The 21,610-nt window shown below is 43.6% G+C and overlaps 3 protein-coding genes across 6 annotated transcripts in view; all 3 read left to right on the top strand.

The window, feature by feature from the left end:
- The window catches only part of LOC148450958 (uncharacterized), a 66,115-nt gene extending 60,741 nt beyond the window's left edge, over positions 1-5,374 (top strand). The window contains exons 1-2 of one of the 4 annotated variants that reach the window (XR_015875193.1): positions 301-1,623; positions 5,331-5,374. Coding sequence is in view for 3 of the 4 variants with exons in the window: in XM_088462479.1 (XP_088318605.1) it covers positions 658-1,535 (878 nt within the window). In the remaining variant the exon portion in view is untranslated. Of the gene's footprint in view, positions 1-300; positions 2,771-5,330 lie in introns of those variants that run through there. The other 3 variants (XM_088462479.1, XM_088462480.1, XM_088462481.1) reach the window with 3 other exon arrangements.
- On the top strand, positions 4,861-11,186 carry LOC148450957 (uncharacterized). The gene is made up of 2 exons (XM_088462486.1): positions 4,861-5,849; positions 9,849-11,186. The coding sequence occupies exons 1-2, from the start codon at positions 5,291-5,293 to the stop codon at positions 10,403-10,405; spliced, it is 1,116 nt and encodes a 371-aa protein (XP_088318612.1). The 5' UTR covers positions 4,861-5,290; the 3' UTR covers positions 10,406-11,186.
- A 2,522-nt stretch (positions 11,187-13,708) lies between these two features.
- Positions 13,709-19,745, top strand: LOC148450956 (uncharacterized). Its single transcript, XM_088462478.1, has 2 exons — positions 13,709-14,279; positions 19,204-19,745. The coding sequence occupies exons 1-2, from the start codon at positions 13,709-13,711 to the stop codon at positions 19,743-19,745; spliced, it is 1,113 nt and encodes a 370-aa protein (XP_088318604.1).
- Positions 19,746-21,610: the final 1,865 nt, after the last annotated feature.

The following is a 21,610-nucleotide window of genomic DNA, read 5'->3' as shown; positions in this document are numbered from 1 at the left end:
AAGAAAGATGGCTGCATACATGGTGAGGGGATGAGACATATTCAGCAACATTCTAGTAGTGTAATAAGAAAGATGGCTGCATACATGGTGAGGGGAGGAGACAGATTCAGCAACATTCTAGTAGTGTAATAAGAAAGATGGCTGTTTCCATGGTGAGGGGAGGAGACAGATTCAGCAACATTCTAGTAGTATAATAAGAAAGATGGCTGCATACATGGTGAGGGGAGGAGACAGATTCAGCAACATTCTAGTAGTGTAATAAGAAAGATGGCTGCATACATGGTGAGGGGATGAGACATATTCAGCAACATTCTAGTAGTGTAATAAGAAAGATGGCTGCATACATGGTGAGGGGATGAGACATATTCAGCAACATTCTAGTAGTGTAATAAGAAAGATGGCTGCTTCCATGGTGCTGAGGTGGAGTGACTATAGTGCAACAGTCCTATTTATATTTGATATATACATATAACCTTGTTATGTGGGAATGACAGGGTTAACTTATAAGTAACAGTTGTACATGGAACTGAATACATTCCATAGTATCTGATATCTATATGGTACATATGTGTAACTACGCAGAGTGTATCACACATGATGCAGCGACCCATCCTCTGATGTATAGAGGGTTTATCTTAGTACTTTTGTCCCCAACAGGTCCGCACGCCTCCTCGCACTATCCTGAGAAGACGCATCAGTGCTCGGAGTGTCAGCAATGTTTCCCTAATCATTCAGCCCTCGTCACCCACCAGCAAACCCATAGCGCCAGTAATCTGTATACATGCTCGGTTTGCGGAGTGCGTTTCAGCTCCAAAATGGCTCTTACCGTCCACCAGCGAGTACACACCGAGGACAAATTGTTTCACTGCTCTTACTGTGGGAAATCCTTTCATCAAAGGTCACGTCTCCTGTACCATAAAAGAACTCACACCGGGGAGAGGCCGTTTTCATGCCAGGAGTGCGGGAGATGTTTTGCTGGGAGGGCTGCCCTTACTATCCACCAGCGGATTCACTCTGGCGAGAAACCGTATAAATGTACGGAATGCGGCAAATCTTTTGTCCAGAAAGGCGACCTTGTCAAGCATCACCGCGTTCACACCGGGGAGAAGCCATTTTCATGCCCGGATTGCGGCAGATGTTTTGCCGACAGATCTGCTTTTATCATGCATCAGCGGCTACACTCTGGCGAGAAACCTTTTCAGTGCACGAAATGTTTCAAATGCTTCGTCCAGAGATCCAGCCTTGTCAAGCATCAGCGCATTCACACCGGGGAGCGGCCATTTCCCTGCAAGGACTGCGGGAGAGGTTTTACAGCCAGATCTGCTCTCGTCACGCATCAGCGGATTCACTCTGGCGAGAAGCCGTTTCACTGCGCAGAATGCAGCAAGTGTTTTGTCCAGAGATCCAGCCTGGTCAAGCATCGGCGCACTCACACCGGGGAGCGGCCGTTCGTGTGTTCACAGTGCGGCCGCTGCTTTTCTGATGGCTCAAATCTTGGTCGACACCAGAGAGTTCACACCGGCCTAGGGGAATAAACTGCCCGTCACATACATACATAATGAGGCCTGTTTACCAACTGGAAATGAAAACGTGGACTTCTTTTCCCACCAAATGCATTTTCAGGTGCATGGCTACGGCTTCTGGTCCTTAGTCCTGCGCTCTGTCTCATTATGGTTCCATTGATAAATGTGCATAGTGGGCCCAGTGAAAACATCCCTTGCATTACTTTGTGCTTTGTGTTATACAGGTTGTTTCCCATATATAAATATTCCGAAATACGGAATTTTTTGAGCGTGACTGAGATAGTGATGGTTCAGTGTACACAAACTTCTCTCCCTGTCGACCACCTTACCTGTCGACCTTTAGTGTGTCGACCGTCACACCCTGTCAACCTATTGCCTGTCTAACTTGTATTGTCTACCTAAACATTGTCTACTTTGTCACTGTAGACCTAATGACCAGATACTGTACAAAATGATTACAAAATATTGTATAAAATGCTCTTCAGACTGTGTATAAGGTGTATATGAAACATAGATGTATCCGTGCTCAGACTTCTGTGCGCAAAATACAGAAAAATCCGATATCCAGAATACTTCTGGTCCCAAGCATTTTGGATATGGGAGACTCAACCTGTATTGGGGATGAGCGTGAAGGGATATCGGCACTGTCTCTGTTACATCTGTCACTATTGTGCGAGTGAATGTAGCGATTACTTTGGTTCTCCAACCCCACTGCAAAAGAACTGGAAGGTACAAGGTGCGCACACGGCAGAAGTGTAGGATGAGGCCAAATTTCTGTCATTTCACAGTAGCTGGAAAATTCTCGTCCTCTTGCTGGGCGGAGAAGGCTGCGCTCCGTCCCAGCGCAGGGAAAGACTCTCTAAACTTGCCTTCTCCTCCTCTTCATTATTATTTATTCCCATCCTGCGCCCCCTTCCACCCGCATATTGCAGCAGCCCCCCCACAAAAAAAGGAATCCATGCCTGAACTAAAACATTTGCACAAAAGAGTACGGGTGATGTCACATATCGGCATTAGCGCTCAGTCTGTTGTGAAACATTAAATATAATTAAACTTTGTAGCTAGTGAGTTAAAAAAAAATGCATTGTGCTATGGTGCTTGTCCTCTTTAAATCTGCTCGCTGCCATCGCATAGTGGTGGCAGCCATTTTATAGGTTAGGAGCAGTAACCGTGACAATACAGCCTATCCGCTCTCTAGGAAATTGTGACATCACGGGGGGCAAGACAGCTTTTTTGTGGTCCGAATCAATAGACACAAAAGTGTTCATAGTGATACAATAAAGGGGTATCTTCAGGAACATGGGCTCAGCTTCCACTGTCTGGTCTGTCATTCCCTCTATAACCTATAGGTGTCAGTGTTGCTATTACTGCCCATGTAGAGGGTTAGCCTGTGACCATGTAGACCAGTGTTGGCTATATATCCAACTATATATCCCAGCATGCCCGGCCACAGTTTTAGCATGCCCTATAGCAAAACTGTAGCAGTGCATGCTGGGTTATGTAGTTCCATAACAGCTGGAGTGTCAAGGTTAGCCAACACTGATGTAGACTAAAGGCTAGCCTGCTCTTTATAGTAACATACTAAAGAGGATAAACATAAGATATATTGAACACGATACATACACACAACGCTTTTTTTGAACGATTATTAACGATATCGTTCAATCGTTGTAAAAATCGTTCACTTTCTAAGTTAAAACGATGAACGATTATCGTTCATACGCGTTCACGTTTGTAGTTCCGTCAGACTGACCAACTCAACGGTTTTCATTAAGGGAATATGCAAAAAATCTTTCGTAGTTCAAAAAAAATCGTTCATTACATTTAGTAAATGAACGATTTTAGTAAACGTTTTTCGTTAATTTTTTTCCCTTGAAAAAATGAACGAAAATCGTTTACTAAAATCGTTCATTTACAAAATCTGTGTGTATGTGTGTGTGCGCAGCTTTAGTATGTTTTCCTGATGAGATCATTATCAATCTGCTGTTCTATTTCCTTTAACTCAGCATGTAAACTAATTTTGCTCATGGGTTTATGGTTCTGATTCCAAATGACTATTTATTCTACGCTGATGAATAGTTTTCCCTTGATTTTGGCCACAGAGGCCCCTTGTAATCTGTGACCTGGTGCTGGCAGCCTCTCCCTCCTCTGCATGTTGTACATGTAATAATACAGGTTCTGTCTGTCCTCTAATATTGTATCTGTTCATCCACCATTGTGTCCATGCCCTGGCGTTATAGCCGATTTCCTAGTCTTTGGTGTGGGATTAGCGGTTACTAATATCTAGGTACAACCATGGTATAAATGATAGTATATAGGGACAGGATATATCTCAGCATCGCTGTGTGGGGACCTGTAATATCACCAGTAATGGACAGTACCCTGCAGCCAGGATATTACACAGCAGGAGGAGACATCTGGAGCCTGTATTGTTATAGTGATGAATGATTTCCCCAGTAATGTCCTCTGATAGTGATCACTGTATATCACGTACCAGCTGTGCTTAGTGACCATACACCTGTATGTGCTCCTGCCAGGTTACTGTGCTCTGTCTGTGGCTGATTATGGATTAGACTCTTATCCTGTACAGCTGTAGATGGGCACAGTATAAAGGTGCAGACTATCTATGTCCCAGCAGTGATGGGTGAGGGGTCAGTATTCATCCTTTACCCGGATTATGAGGGGTCACCCCGGTAACTGTAACTGGCATCACCAAATCTTCCATAGTAGTGATGTTTCTGTTCTATTATAATACTCAGTGACTGTCACTCATCCTACTGACTCCCCCCCGTATATAATACCTCTCCCCTGTGACCAGGCGTTATGTAGGATCTGTTTGCTCTGTTACCAGGGGAATCTGTATAACCCTGAATCCGGGAGCTGTGGACAGAACACATTTCTTCCATGCCTGTAAGCAGCACACGGCCCACCATAGACCAGCGCTGCGTCACACTGCCGCCGTCACCCATATTCACAGCCCAAACGCTATGACGGTGCTGGGACTGGTGATTCCTAATACAGGGCAGGAGGAGGAACAGTTTCTACTCCCCACCGCCTGGTGCAAACCAGACCCCAAACAGGTGGTAGCCTAATATAGAGCTGGGTGTAATATCAGAGGTATTCCCTGGCCAGGTTACATATAATAATGTAATCTAACCTCTCTTCTGTCCCAGAATTATCTCCGTTTTATTCTATACTTTTCTAGTTCTGTCCCGGCCCCATCTTCTTAGTGTTTTCTCCTTAATGAGGGGGGGAGACAGATTATTATTATTGTCCTTTATTTATATGGCGCCACAAAGGTTCCGCAGCTCCTTACACAGTACATAATAACGGTTTATCTTTTGTTCTCATTTGTTTAACAGTACAAAACAATGCAGGACAAGGACATGGTTTATAAACCTTACTGTATAACACTGAAATAAACAGCAAGATATCAGCAACCAAGTGTTAGGTGCTGTGTGGGGAGTTACGAGTAATTATAGTATAATTAGGGGAAGGAGAAGTACGTGAGGGATGAGGGCCTATTCTAGTAGTGTAAAAATAAAAGATGGCTGCTGACTAAAATGACAACGTCATTACTACCCTCCTTTTATGTTTTTAATACACCCTAAACTAGCCCGTTCAGGACATACTCCAATGTTATGTGGGAATGACAGGGTCAATATTCAGAACCGTTCCATGTGAAATTGTGTAAAACCTGATGCCTGAGTTGTACATATGTATAATATGTATAATTTATCACACATGATGCAGCGACCCATCCGCTGATGTATAGAGGGTTTATCTTAGTACTTTTGTCCCCAACAGGTCCGCACGCCTCCTCGCACTATCCTGAGAAGACGCATCAGTGCTCGGAGTGTCAGCAATGTTTCCCTAATCATTCAGCCCTCGTCACCCACCAGCAAACCCATAGCGCCAGTAATCTGTATAGATGCTCGGTTTGCGGAGTGCATTTCAGCTCCAAAATGAGATTTACCGCCCACCAGCGATTTCACACCGAGGACAAACTGTTTCACTGCTCTTACTGTGGAAAATCCTTTCATCAGAGGTCAGGTCTCCTGTCACATAAGAGGACTCACACCGGGGAGAGGCCGTTTTCATGCCAGGAGTGCGGGAGGTGTTTTACTGGCAGGTCTGCCCTCACTATGCACCAGCGGATTCACTCTGGCGAGAAGCCGTTTAAGTGCACAGAATGCGGCAAATGTTTTGTACGGAAAGCCGACCTTGTCAAGCATCACCGCACTCACACCGGGGAGCGGCCATTCGTGTGTTCTCAGTGCGGCCGCTGCTTTTCTAACGGCTCAAATCTTGTGCGACACCAGAGAGGTCACACCGGACTTTGTTAATAAACTGCCCGTCCCCGTCACATACATAATAAGGATGATTTACAAACTGGGAATTAAAAAAAAAAAAGTGGACGACTTTTCTTGCCAAATGTATTTTGAGGTGCAAGGCAAAGTTTTTTGGTCCTCAGTCCTGCACGTGTAGAAGGCGCTGTGTCTGGTTATATATGCATCTAATAATGACATTACTGGACACAGTGGAAACATCCCTCGCGTTACTTTGTGCTGTGTATTATATTGGGTATGAGTGTACGGACAATGGAAACTGTCTCTGCTACATGTGAGTGGATGTAGCGATTACTTTGGTTCATCATCCCCCTAGAAAAGAACAACTGGAAGGTTCAATGTGCGCACACATCAGAGGTGCAGGATGAGCCCCGATTTCTGTCATTTTAGAGGAGCTGGATAAGTTATGTTCTCTTACTGAGCGTAGAAGGCTGCGCTCTCCCAACGCATGGACGCTCTAAATATGCCTTTTCCTCCCCCTCATATTATTCATTTATTCCCGTCCCGTGAATCACTAATCTGCGCCCCCTTCCACCCACCTACCGTCACATTTTCCAACAGTTCCTCCCCTCACAAACGGCCTGAATGGCGAAACTGGAACGTTTGCGCAAGAGTATGGGTGATGTCACAGAACAGCATTTGCGCTCAGTCTGTTGTGGAACATTAAATATAATTAAACTTTATAGTTTCTGAGTTAAAATAAAATACATTATTATATTATGGTGCTTCTCTTCTCTACATGTGCCTGTTGCTGTCACATAGAGCGTTATAGCGGATTTCCTAGTCTTTGGTGTGGGATTAGCGGTTACTAATATCTAGGTAAGCTACACCTACGGCCCCATCCCTATTATCACATCAGTCATGTGACTACGAGGTAATGGCACCCTAATGTGCAGACGTGGCAGAGAGTTGTGGCCTTGTCATACCCGCGGCTGGGACCTGCCCGTCCTGGTGGCTGCTGTACAGGTTCCTGTTACCTTCTCACTGTCCCATTACACACACTGCCTTCTCCATACCATGGTATAAATGATAGTATATAGGGACAGGTTATATCTCAGCATCGCTGTGTGGGACCTGTAATATCACCAGTAATGGACAGTACCCTGCAGCCAGGATATTACACAGCAGGAGGAGACATCTGGAGCCTGTATTGTTATAGTGATGAATGATTTCCCCAGTAATGTCCTCTGATAGTGATCACTGTATATCACGTACCAGCTGTGCTTAGTGACCATACACCTGTATGTGCTCCTGCCGGGTTACTGTGCTCTGTCTGTGGCTGATTATGGATTAGACTCTTATCCTGTACAGTTGTAGATGGGGCACAGTATAAATACCTCTCCCCTGTGACCAAGCGTTATATAGGATTTGTTTGCTCTGTTACCAGGGGAATCTGTATAACCCTGAATCCGGGAACTGTGGACAGAACACATTTCCTCCATGCCTGTAAGCAGCACATGGCCCACAATAATCCAGCGCTGCGTCACACTGCCGCCATCACCCGTATTCACAGCCCAAACGCTATGACGGTGCTGGGACTGGTAATCCCTAATACAGGGCAGGAGGAGGAACAGTTTCTACTCCCCACCGCCTGGTGTAAACCAGACCCCAAACAGGTGGTAGCCTAATATAGAGCTGGGTGTAATATCAGAGGTATTCCCTAGCCAGGTTACATATAATAATGTAATCTAACCTCTCTTTTGTCCCAGAATTATCTCCGTTTTATTCTATACTTTTCTAGTTTTGTTCCGGCCCCATCTTCTTAATGTTTTCTCCTTAATGAGGGGAGGAGACAGATTATTATTATTGTCCTTTATTTATATGGCGCCACAAAGGTTCCGCAGTGCCATACACCGTACATAACGGTTTTTCTTTTGTGCTCATTTGTTTAACAGTACAAAACAATGCAGGACAAGGACATGGTTTATAAACCTTACTGTATAACACTGAAATAAACAGCAAGATATCAGCAACCAAGTGTTAGGTGCTGTTTGGGGAGTTAGGAGTAAATGATAGTATAATTAGGTGAAGGAGAAGTATAGTCCGGTGCATAAATATTGGTACATTGACAGAATTTTCATATATTGGCCTCTATTCACCACCACAATGGTTTTGAAATGAAACAAACAAGATGTGCTTTAACTGCAGACTTTCCGATTTAATTTGAGGGTAATTACATCCAAAACAGGTGAATGGTGTAGGAATTACAACGGTTTCTTAATGTGCCTCCCACTTTTTAAGGGGCCAAAAGTAATGGGACTATCAACTCAAAAGCTATTTCATGGACAGGCGTGGGCTATTCCCTCGTTATTTCATTATCCATTAAGCAGGTAAAAGGTCTGGAGTTGATTCTAGGTGTGACATTTACATTTGGAATCAGTTGCTGTCGACTCTCAATATGAGATCCAAAGAGCTGTCACTATCAGTGAAGCAAGCCATCATTAGGCTGAAAAATCAAAACAAACCCATCAGAGAGATAGCAAAAACATTAGGTGTGGCCAAATCAACTGTTTGGAACATTCTTAAAAAGAAAGAACGCATCTGAGAGCTCAGCAACACCAAGAGACCCGGAAGACCACGGAAAACAGCTGTGGTGGATGACAGAAGAATTATTTCCCTGGTGAAGAAAAACCCCTTCGCAACAGTTTGCCAAATCAAGAACACTCTCCAGGAGGTAGGTGTATATGTATCAAAGTCAACAATCAAGAGTAGACTTCACAAGAGTGAATATAGAGGGTTCACCACAAGATGTAAACCATTGGTGAGCCACAAAAACAGGAAGACCAGATTAGAATTTCCCAAACAACATCTAAAAAATCCATTACAGTTCTGGAACAACTTCCTATGGACAGATGAGACAAAGATCAACTTGTACCAGAGTGATGGGAAGAGAAGAGTATGGAGAAGGAAAGGAACTGCTCATGATCCAAAACATACCACCTCATCAGTGAAGCATGGTGGTGGTAGTGTCATGGCGTGGGCATGTATGGCTGCCAATGGAACTGGTTCCCTTGTATTTATTGATGATGTGACTGCTGACAAAAGCAGCAGAATTAATTCTGAAGTGTTTCGGGCAATTTTATATGCTCATATTCAGTCAAATACTTCATAACTCATTGGACGGCGCTTCACAGTGCAGATGGAGAATGACCCGAAGCATACTACAAAAGCAACCAAAGCGTTTTTTAAGGCAAACAAGTGGAATGTTATGCAATGGTCAAATCAATCCCCTGATCTGAATCCGATTGAGCATGCATTTCACTTGATGAAGACAAAACTGAAGGGAAAATGGCCCAAGAACAAGCAGGAACTGAAGACATTTGCAGTAGAGGCCTCGCAGAGCATCACCAGGGATGAAACCCAGCGTCTGGTGATGTCTATGCGTTCCAGACTTCAGGCTGTAATTGCCTGCAAAGGATTTGCAACAAAGTATTAAAAAGTAAAAGTTAGATTTAGGATTGTTTAGTTTGTCCCATTACTTTTGGCCCCTTAAAAAGTGGGAGGCACATATAGAAACCGTTGTAATTCCTACACCGTTCACCTGATTTGGATGTAATTACCCTCAAATGAAATCTGAAAGTCTGCAGGTAAAGCACATCTTGTTTTTTTCATTTCAAAGCTATTGTGGTGGTGAATAGAGGCCAAAATATGAAAATTCTGTCAATGTCCCAATATTTATACACCTGACTGTGCTTGAGGGATGAGGGCCTATTCTAGTAGTGTAAAAATAAAAGATGGCTGCTGACTAAAACAACAACGTCATTACTACCCTCCTTTTATGTTTTTAATACACCCTAAACTAGCCCGTTCAGGACATACTCCAATGTTATGTGGGAATGACAGGGTCAATATAAAGAACCGTTCCACGTGAAATTGTGTAAAATCTGATGCCTGAGTTGTACATATGTATAATATGTATAATTTATCACACATGATGCAGCGACCCATCCGCTGATGTATAGAGGGTTTATCTTAGTACTTTTGTCCCCAACAGGTCCGCACGCCTCCTCGCACTATCCTGAGAAGACGCATCAGTGCTCGGAGTGTCAGCAATGTTTCCCTAATCATTCAGCCCTCGTCACCCACCAGCAAACCCATAGCGCCAGTAATCTGTATACATGCTCGGTTTGCGGAGTGCGTTTCTGCTCCAAATTGGATCTTACCACCCACCAGCGATTTCACACCGAGGACAAACTGTTTCAGTGCTCTAACTGTGGGAAATCCTTTCATCAGAGGTCAGATCTCCTGTCACATAAGAGGACTCACTCCGGGGAGAGGCCGTTTTCATGTCAGGAGTGTGGGAGGTGTTTTACCGCCAGGTCTGCCCTTAATATGCACCAGCGGACTCACTCCGGTGAGAAGCCGTTTAAGTGCTCGGAATGCAGCAAATGTTTTGTCCGGAAAGCCGACCTTGTCAGGCATCACCGCACTCACACCGGGGAGAAACCGTTCGTGTGTTCTCAGTGCGGCCGCTGCTTTTCTGACTGCTCAAATCTTGTGCGACACCAGAGAGGTCACACCGGCCTTTGTTAATGAACTGTCCGTCCCCGTCACATACATAATAAGGATGATTTACGAACTGGGAATAAAATAAATAAAGTGGGCTTCTTTTCCTGCCAAATGTATTTTGAGGTGCAAGGCAAAGTTTTTTGGTCCTCAGTCCTGCGCGTGTAGAAGGCGCTGTGTCTGGTTATATATGCATCTAATAATGACATTACTGGACACAGTGGAAACATCCCTCGCGTTACTTTGTGCTGTGTGTTATATTGGGTATGAGTGTACGGACAATGGAACTGTCTCTGCTACATGTGAGTGGATGTAGTGATTATTTTGGTTCATCATCCCCCTAGAAAAGAACAACTGGAAGGTTCAATGTGCGCACACATCAGAGGTGCAGGATGAGCCCCGATTTCTGTCATTTTAGAGGAGCTGGATAAGTCATGTTCTCTTACTGAGCGGAGAGGGCTGCGCTCCCCCAACGCACGGACGCTCTAAATGTGCCTTTTCCTCCCCCTCATATTATTCATTTATTCCCGTCCCGTGAAACACTAATCTGCCGCCCCCTTCCACACATCTACCGTCACATTTTCCAGCAGTTCCTCCCCTCGCAAATGGCCCGAATGGCGAAACTGGAACGTTTGAGCAAGAGTATGGGTGATGTCACAGAACAGCATTTGCGCTCAGTCTGTTGTGGAACATTAAATATAATTAAACTTTGTAGATAGTGAGTTAAAATAAAATACATTATTATATTATGGTGCTTCTCTTCTCTACATGTGCCTGTTGCTGTCACATAGAGCGTTATAGCTGATAGTCTTTGGTGTGTGATTAGTGGTTACTAATATCTAGGTAAGCTACACCTACGGCCCCATCCCTATTATCACATCAGTCATGTGACTACGAGGTAATGGCACCCTAATGTGCAGACGTGGCAGAGAGTTGTGGCCTTGTCATACCCGCGGCTGGGACCTGCCCGTCCTGGTGGCTGCTGTACAGGTTCCTGTTACCCTCTCACTGTCCCATTACACACCCTGCCTTCTCCATACCATGGTATAAATGATAGTATATAGGGACAGGTTATATCTCAGCATCGCTGTGTTGGGACCTGTAATAGCCACACACAGTACATAAACAAATGAGCACAAAAGAAAACCGTTATTAACAGTACAAAACAATGCAGGACAGGGACGTGGTTTATAATCCTTACTGCATAACACTGAACTATACAGCAAGATATCAGCAACCAAGTGTTAGGTGCTGTTTGGGGAGTAAGGAGTAAATGATTGTATAATTAGGGGAAGGAGAAGTGCAGTTGGGTGCATATATATTGGTACATTGACAGAACAAAGGTTCCGCAGTGCCATACACCGTACATAATAACTGTTTTTCTTTTGTGCTCATTTGTTTAACAGTACAAAACAATGCAGGACAGGGACGTGGTTTATAAACCTTACTGTATAACAGTGAAATATACAGTAGGATGTCAGCAACCAAGTGTTAGGTGCTGTGTGGGGAGTTAGGAGTAATTATATTATAATTAGGGGAAGGAGAAGTACGTGAGGGATGAGGGCCCATTCTAGTGTGAAAATAAAAGATGGCTGTTGCCTAAAACGACAACGTCATTACTACCCTCCTTTTATGTTTTTAATACACCCTAACCTAGCCTGTTCAGGACATGCTCCAATGTTATGTGGGAATGACAGGGTCAATATTCAGAACCGTTCCACGTGAAATTGTGTAAAACCTGATGCCTGAGTTGTACATATGTAATAACTAATTTAAGCTAAGAGCTTCTGTTGCTCTGATACCAGGATGACTGTGTACTTCCTGGTTGCTGGATCGCTCTATGAAATGCACAGCAACTACTTCCAGTTCCTTGTGCAGCTGGTTCTGGCATTCAGGGTCTCCACGGTGTATGATTCATCCAATCGGTTTTATCCTTCAGGGGCTGACAAAGGAATGAACCAGAAGTAGCCGCTGTGCGTTCCCTAGTGCAGTCTATCAACCAAGGAGGTAGATAAAAAAGTTTGGTCGCCACTGTTGACCCCATCTAGTTGTGTAAGTTGATGCATGAACAAGTATAAATACGAATTTGTGCTGCAGAGCTGCGTCTTTGCATCCCAGTATAGTTGCCATCTTTATGGGGCTGACTGTAAGTGAGGTGGATCTCGCCTCATGGATGCAGATATCAATTTTATCTTACATACGCTAATGTGCGTCGTGCGCTTCCATATTAAAATAGATACAGGGTATGTGTGTAAGCATAAGAGCGTCTATGTGTTTGCATTATGGATACACATGCGATTGTCTGTGTGTGTGCAAATGTGCATTAGTGTTTGTGTCATGGAATAAAATTATATATATATATATATATATATATTATAGCTTTATCCAGTAACTGCTATTTTGATATTATATCCGTCTGAATCTAATTACAAAAGGTTGTATAAAATTAAGTTTGTCCTGCTCACAGGTGGAGCAGGCCTTGGCCATAGTCAAGAAGTCTGATAACTTTAACAAAGGCTTTCTTATGCTTATTTAGAATACAATTGTGAGTACTTCTTAACCACATCAGCATTGGACACAAGGCATACAATTGCTAATGGTAATCAAACTTTGGACAATTGTTTCTAACTCTACATTCAGAACACCCCCTCTGAGCATATCAGTGTCTGTGTTACACTTCAATTGCCACAGACATACTGTATCTGTATGTGGAGCTTCTCAATATAAATGCAAACACTCACAGTATCTTTGTGTATTTTTAATTGTCACAGACATACTCCTGCTTCTCACAAACTTGACTAAACCTTGAATGACATATATATATATATATATATATATATATACACGAATTTGTGGGCATAGGCTTGCTTCCGACGCCAAGTAGCGTCCGATTTACTCTTTATCAGCCCTTAAACGACTAGATGGTCAGATAATAATTATAAACGATCATAACCAATTATTTGACTTCGACATGACCTTGCAGATGGCCCAAGAAGAATGGTGTCCAAATCTGCATCTAAAAATGAACCAAACAGGACAATGCTTTTATTCTTCTTTGGTGTTTCAGGTGTAGAACCATGAGAGATCTTGGCTTGTAAACTGTGGGCTAAATCCTTTTGTAATTCCGTACCTGACCTGTAGAGGGCGAATGCTATGCAAAAATTGTGTTTTTTAATTATTTAAAAATAAACAGTAAATTCGATGTCAGATTTTTTTTTAGTTGCCTCTGCCGTGGCTTGTAAACTGTGGAATTGTATAGAAAGACAGAAGGACAAATTTTCATTTTTATATAGTAGACTTATCACACATGATGCAGCGACCCATCCACTGATGAATAGAGGGTTTATCTTAGTACTTTTGTCCCCAACAGGTCCGCACGCCTCCTCGCACTATCCTGAGAAGACGCATCAGTGCAAGGAGTGTCAGCAATGTTTCCCTAATCATTCAGCCCTCGTCACCCACCAGCAAACCCATAGTGCCAGTAATCTGTATAGATGCTCGGTTTGTGGAGTGCGTTTCAGCTCCATATTGGCTCATACCGCCCACCAGCGATTTCACGCCGAGGACAAACTGTTTCAAAGTTACAGTGGGAAATCCTTTCATCAGAGGTCACGTCTCCTGTCACATAAGAGGACTCACACCGGGGAGAGGCCGTTTTCATGCCAGGAGTGCGGGAGGTGTTTTACTGGCAGGTCTGCCCTTACTATGCATCAGCGGATTCACTCCGGCGAGAAACCATTTAGGTGCACGGAATGCAGCAAATGTTTTGTCCGGAAAGCCGACCTTGTCAAGCATCACCGCACTCACACCGGGGAGAGGCCTTTCGTGTGTTCTCAGTGCGGCCGCTGCTTTTCTGACGGCTCAAATCTTGTGAGACACCAGAGAGGTCACACCGGCCTAGGTGTATAAACATCCCCGAAACATACATAATAAGGATGATTTACGAACTGGGAATAAAATAAATAAAGTGGGCTTCTTTTCCTGCCAAATGTATTTTGAGATGCAGGGCAAAGTTTTTTGGTCCTCAGTGCTGCATGTGTAGAAGGCGCTGTGTCTGGTTATATATGCATCTAATAATGACATTACTGGACACAGTGGAAACATCCCTCGCGTTACTTTGTGCTGTGTGTTATATTGGGTATGAGTGTACGGACAAAGGAACTGTCTCTGCTACATGTGAGTGGATGTAGTGATTACTTTGGTTCATCATCCCCCTAGAAAAGAACAACTGGAAGGTTCAATGTGCGCACACATCAGAGGTGCAGAATGAGCCCCGATTTCTGTCATTTTAGTTCTCTTACTGAGCGGAGAAGGCTGCCCAAGCCTGCCCCCCCCCCCCAACCCCGCCAACTCACGGAAGCTCTAAATGTGCCTTTTCCTCCCCCTTATATTATTCATTTATTCGCGTCCCGTGAAACACTAATCTGCGCCCCCTTCCACCCACCTACCGTCACATTTTCCAGCAGTTCCTCCCCTCACAAACGGCCTGAATGGCGAGACTGGAACGTTTGTGCAAGAGTATGGGTGATGTCACAGAACAGCATTTGTGCTCAGTCTGTTGTGGAACATTAAATATAATTAAACTTTGTAGCTGGTGAGTTAAAATAAAATACATTATTATATTATGGTGCTTCTCTTCTCTACATGTGCCTGTTGCTGTCACATAGAGCGTTATAGCGGATTTCCTAGTCTTTGGTGTGTGATTAGTGGTTACTAATATCTAGGTAAGCTACACCTACGGCCCCATCCCTATTATCACATCAGTCATGTGACTACGAGGTAATGGCACCCTAATGTGCAGACGTGACAGAGAGTTGTGGCCTTGTCATACCCGCGGCTGGGACCTGCCCGTCCTGGTGGCTGCTGTACAGGTTCCTGTTACCCTCTCACTGTCCCATTACACACCCTGCCTTCTCCATACCATGGTATAAATGATAGTATATAGGGACAGGATATATCTCAGCATCGCTGTGTGGGGACCTGTAATATCACCAGTAATGGACAGTACCCTGCAGCCAGGATATTACACAGCAGGAGGAGACATCTGGAGCCTGTATTGTTATAGTGATGAATGATTTCCCCAGTAATGTCCTCTGATAGTGATCACTGTATATCATGTACCAGCTGTGCTTAGTGACCATACACCTGTATGTGCTCCTGCCAGGTTACTGTGCTCTGTCTGTGGCTGATTATGGATTAGACTCTTATCCTGTACAGTTGTAGATGGGCACAGTATAAAGGTGCAGACTATCTATATCCCAGCAGTGATGGGTGAGGGGTTAGTATTCATCCTTTACCCGGATTATGCTGGGTCGCCCCAGTAACTGTAACTGGCATCACCAAATCTTCCAGAGTACTGATGTTTTTTTGTATATTTGTTTATTAGTTCTATTATACACTCATCCTTTTGACTCCCTCCCCCGTATATAATACCTCTCCCCTGTGACCAGGCATTATGTAGGATTTGTTTGATCTGTTACCAGGGGAATCTGTATAACCCTGAATCATGGAGCTGTGGACAGGATATACAGTCAGGTGCATCAATATTGGGACATTGACAGAATTTTCATATTTTGGCCTCTATTCACCACCACAATGGCTTTGAAATGAAAAAAACAAGATGTGCTTTAACTGCAGACTTTCAGATTTAATTGGAGGGTAATTACATCCAAATCAGGTGAACGGTGTAGGAATTACAACGGTTTCTATATGTGCCTCCCCCTTTTTAAGAGGCCAAAAGTAATGGGACAAACGAAACAATCCTAAATCTAATTTTCACTTTTTAATACTTTGTTGCAAATCCTTTGCAGGCAATTACAGCCTGAAGTCTGGAATGCATAGACATCACCAGACGCTGGGTTTCATCCCTGGTGATGCTCTGCCAGGCCTCTACTGCAAATGTCTTCAGTTCCTGTTTGTTCTTGGGGCATTTTCCCTTCAGTTTTGTCTTCATCAAGTGAAATGCATGCTCAATCAGATTCAGGTCAGGGGATTGACTTGGCCATTGCATAACATTCCACTTTTTAGCCTTAAAAAACTCTTTGGGTGGTTTTGCAGTATGCTTCGGGTCATTCTCCATCTGCACTGTGAAGCGCCGTCCAATGAGTTCTGAAGCATTTGACTGAATATGAGCATATAATATTGCCCGAAACACTTCAGAATTCATTCTGCTGCTTTTGTCAGCAGTCACATCATCAATAAATACAAGGGAACCAGTTCCATTGGCAGCCATACATGCCCACGCCATGACACTACCGCCACCATGATTCACTGATGAGGTGGTATGTTTTGGATCATGAGCAGTTCTTTTCCTTCTCCATACTCTTCTCTTCCCATCACTCTGGTACAAGTTGATCTTTGTCTCATCTGTCCATAGGATGTTGTTCCAGAACTGTAATGGCTTTTTTAGATGTTGTTTGGCAAATTCTAATCTGGTCTTCCTGTTTTTGTGGCTCACCAATGGTTTACATCTTGTGGTGAACTCTCTATATCCCCTCTTGTGAAGTCTACTCTTGATTGTTTACTTTTACACATATACACCTACCTCCTGGAGAGTGTTCTTGATTTGGCCAACTGTTGTGAATGGGTTTTTCTTCACCAGGGAAATAATTCTTCTGTCATCCACCACAGTTGTTTTCCGTGGTCTTCCGGGTCTTTTGGTGTTGCTGAGCTCTCTGGTTCTTTCTTTTTAAGAATGTTCCAAACAGTTGATTTGGCCACACCTAATGTTTTTGCTATCTCTCTGATGGGTTTTTTTGATTTTTCAGCCTAATGATGGCTTGCTTCACTGATAGTGACAGCTCTTTGGATCTCATATTGAGAGTCGACAGCAACTGATTCCAAATGAAAATGTCACACCTAGAATCAACTCCAGACCTTTTACCTGCTTAATTGATAATGAAATAACGAGGGAACAGCCCACACCTGTCCATGAAATAGCTTTTGAGTTGATAGTCCCATTACTTTTGGCCCCTTAAAAAGTGGGAGGCACATATAGAAACCGTTGTAATTCCTACACTGTTCACCTGATTTGGATGTAATTACCCTCCAATTAAATCTGAAAGTCTGCAGTTAAAGCACATCTTGTTTGTTTCATTTCAAAGCCATTGTGGTGGTGAATAGAGGCCAAAATATGAACATTCTGTCAATGTCCCAATATTTATGCACCTGACTGTATTTCCTCCATGCCTGTAAGCACCATAACACAGCGCTGCGTCACACTGCCACCATTACCAGGATACACAGCCCAAACACTATGACGGTGCTGGGTCTGATAATCCCTAATACAGGGCAGGAGGAAGAACAGTTCCCACTCCTCACTGCCTGGTGCAAACCAAACCTCAAACAGGTGGTAGTCTTATAGGGTGTGGTATGAAAGATCAACAATGTATAGGTTGACATAGACAAAATGTTGAAAGGTTGAAATGGTCAACATAAATATTGTTAACGAATTTTTTTATTTAACCCTAACCATACCTTTGGTGCCTATCCATCCCCCAAGTCCCTAAACGTAACCCTAGCCTATCCCTCTTCCTAGTGCTTAACCCTAACCATCCCCCTAGTTCCTAACCCTAACCGTCCCCTTCGGCAGCCTAACCCTTACCCTCCCCCAAGTGCTAACTCCTAACCCTATCCTTAAAAATGTTGAAAAACCATAAAAATGTGTCAATCAGTTTTGTGTTGACCATTTGAGTCTGTCGGATTTCTGCACTGTCTACCTTTTGTACCTGTCCACCTATTGCATGTTGACCATCTGCTGTCGACCCATTGACTGCCAACATTTACATTGCCGATCGTCTGTCCGGATACTAGTCTAATATAAAGCTGGGTGTAATATCCAAAATATTCCCTGGACTGGTTACATATAATAATGTAATCTAACTTCTCTTCTGCTAGACAATTGTTTCCATTTTATTCTATATCCTTCTAATTCTGTCCCGTTCCCATTTTCCTTGGTGTTTTCCCCTCATAGCCAGTGAGGGCAGAAGATAGATTCAGCAACATTCTAGTAGTGTAATAAGAAATATGGCTGCTTCCATGATGAGGGGAGGAGACGGATTCAGCAACATTCTAGTAGTGTAATAAGAAAGATGGCTGCTTCCATGGTGAGGGGAGGAGAAGACAGATTCAGTAACATTTTAGTAGTGTAAAAAGAAAGATGGCTGCCTCCATGGTGAGGGGAGGAGACAGATTCAGTAACATTCTAGTAGTGTAAAAAGAAAGATGGCTGCTTCCATGATGAGGGGAGGAGACGGATTCAGCAACATTCTAGTAGTGTAATAAGAAAGATGGCTGCTTTCCATGGTGAGGGGAGAAGACAGATTCAGCAACATTCTAGTAGTGTAATAAGAAAGATGGCTGCTTCCATGGTGATGGGAAAAGACAGATTCAGCAACATTCTAGTAGTGTAATAAGAAAGATGGCTGCTTCCATGGTGAGGGGAAAAGACAGATTCAGCAACATTCTAGTAGTGTAATAAGAAAGATGGCTGCATACATGGTGAGGGGAGGAGGCAGATTCAGCAACATTCTAGTAGTGTAATAAGAAAGATGGCTGCATACATCATGCTTTGGTGAATAAAACGACAACGTCATTACTACCCTCCTTTTATGATTTCAATACACACTAAAGTAGCCCGTTCAGGACAAACTCCAATGTTATGTGGGAATGACAGGGTCAATATACGGAACCTTTCCACGTGACATTGTGTAAAACCCGATGTCTGAGTTATACATATGTATAATATGTATAATTTATCACACGTGTTGCAGCGACCCATCCGCTGATGTATAGAGGGTTTATCTTAGTACTTTTGTCCCCAACAGGTCCGCACGCCTCCTTGCACTATCCTGAGAAGACGCATCAGTGCTCGGAGTGTCAGCAATGTTTCCCTAATCATTCAGTCCTCCTCACCCACCAGCAAACCCATAGCGCCAGTAATCTGTATAGATGCTCGGTTTGCGGCATGCGTTTCAGCTCCAAAATAAGATTTACCGCCCACCAGCGATTTCACACCGAGGACAAACTGTTTCACTGCTCTTCCTGTGGGAAATCCTTTCATCAAAGGTCAGGTCTCCTGTCACATAAGCGGACTCACACCGGGGAGAGGCCGTTTTCATGTCAGGAGTGCGGGAGATGTTTTACTGGCAGGTCTGCCCTTACTACGCACCAGCGGATCCACTCTGGCGAGAAGCCGTTTATGTGCACAGAATGCGGCAAATGTTTTGTCCGGAAAGCCGACCTGGGCAAGCATCACCGCACTCACACCGGGGAGCGTCCGTTCGTGTGTTCTCAGTGCGGCCGCTGCTTTTCTAACGGCTCAAATCTTGTACGACACCAGAGAGGTCACAGCGGCCTAGGTGACTAAACTGCCTGTCACATACATAATGAGGCTTCTTTACAAACTGGAAATAAGAGAATTGGACTTCTTTTCTCGCTAAATGATTTTAAGGTGCAGGGCTACGGTTTCTGGTCCTCAGTCCTGCGCATACAGAAGGTGATATGTCTGGTTATGGATTCATCTAAAAGTGCGCATAGTGTAGACAGTGAAAACGTCCCTCGCATTACTTTGTGCTTTGTGTTATTGGGTATAAGAGTGAAGGGACATCTGAACTTTCTCTGTTACATCTGTACCTTTTGTGTGAGTGAATGTAGTGATTACTTTGGTTCATCACCGCCGTAGAACAGAACATCTAAAACGGGGGCGGGGAACCTTTTTTTTTTGCTGAGGGCCATTTTGCTATATATAACATTAGTCGTGGGCCCGGTGCAGGTCATGCCCCCTCCATGTGATGTCACACGGGGCGGGACCACAATCACTGGTGATTACACCAATGCCCGGAGTATCCTCAGGATGCTCCGGGGAGCTGTATGGGCAGCGGTGTGACCATCTGAAGCTCTCAATCTGTTGTGGAACATTAAATATAATTAAACTAATGAGTAAAAAAAAAAAAATGCAGTCATTATTGCGTTATGGTGCTGTTCTTTTTTAAATGTGTCCACTAGGAATTAGTGACATCACTGGGACGGGACACTCTATCTTGTGGTCCCGAATCAATAGATGAAGAGTATTCATAGTGATACGATAAGGGGCATCTTCAGGAACATGGGCTCAGCTTTCACTGTGTGTGTCATTCCCTCTATAACCTGCAGGTGTCAGTGCTGCTATAACTGCCCATGTAGAGGGTTAGCGTTTGACTAGACACGCTTTCTAATAACAACCTAAAGATATACCCACCACTATGTATGTTTTCCTGATCCGATAGTATGCAGTGTGCTGTTCTATTTCGTTTGACTCAACATGTAAACTAATGATGTTTATGCGTTTTTGGTTTCATAAGGTCCCTTTTTTATATATGGCCTTATAGTGTTCTTATGTGTTTTCTACTTGGAACTATCTATTCCTCCTTCAAGCGTTAACCAGATGTGATTCTTGAATTCAGAATGTCATCAGATACTGGCTCCGTGAAGGTAGCCTTATCATACAGATACCGTAAAGGCTGACCCAATCATATACACTCACACATTCATACAATGGTTACAAGATTAATGCTGCGTACGCGCGCGCAGTGATCAGCCAGCTGTACAATATCGCTGGCTGATCGTCCTGTGCCCTCCCTGGTGTGCTGGATGATCGATATATCAATCATCCAGCACACCACCAACCTACCAGCGACCCATGATTTTTGGGCGCGGGTCCCTATAGCAACCTGGTCAATACTGAGCAGGTTGGCCAGGATGAACGGGGCGATGGAAGATATCGCTATCGTCTATACGTGCCCGCGCATCGCCAGTCGAAGGTAAGTTGGTAGGGAGCTAGAAAAAAAATGCATGATTTGAACGATAACGATATGAACGATATCGATCAAATCGTGCATTAATATCGCTGCGTGTGTGTAGTTAAAAATATATAGTTTCAATTAATCAATGTCCAGTCAAGAATTAGATAATTAAAAATTTACTTCTACTTAACAATTCTTCAACAGTACAAATAAAAATATGATACAAATAGAACATTTCTAGTTACGTGTACCAGTATGTCATCCTATAACTTCAATACCCAGCCCTCTCTGACAGCCTGTAGTCACAATATTTATATTTTTCTCTATCTCTATTAAGTTACATAAACATGACGCTACTATTAAATATTGGTCATTATAGTGGAATGTCCAGAACTTGATTGGATGCATCCTCCATCTTGGTGGCCTTGACTTCACCTAGCGGTCCTCTTTG

This window comes from Taudactylus pleione, unplaced genomic scaffold, assembly GCF_031769625.1.
Source record: "Taudactylus pleione unplaced genomic scaffold, aTauple2 ptg001248l, whole genome shotgun sequence".
Taxonomy (NCBI): Eukaryota; Metazoa; Chordata; class Amphibia; order Anura; family Myobatrachidae; genus Taudactylus; species Taudactylus pleione.
This window is presented reverse-complemented; position numbering and strand designations above follow the sequence as displayed.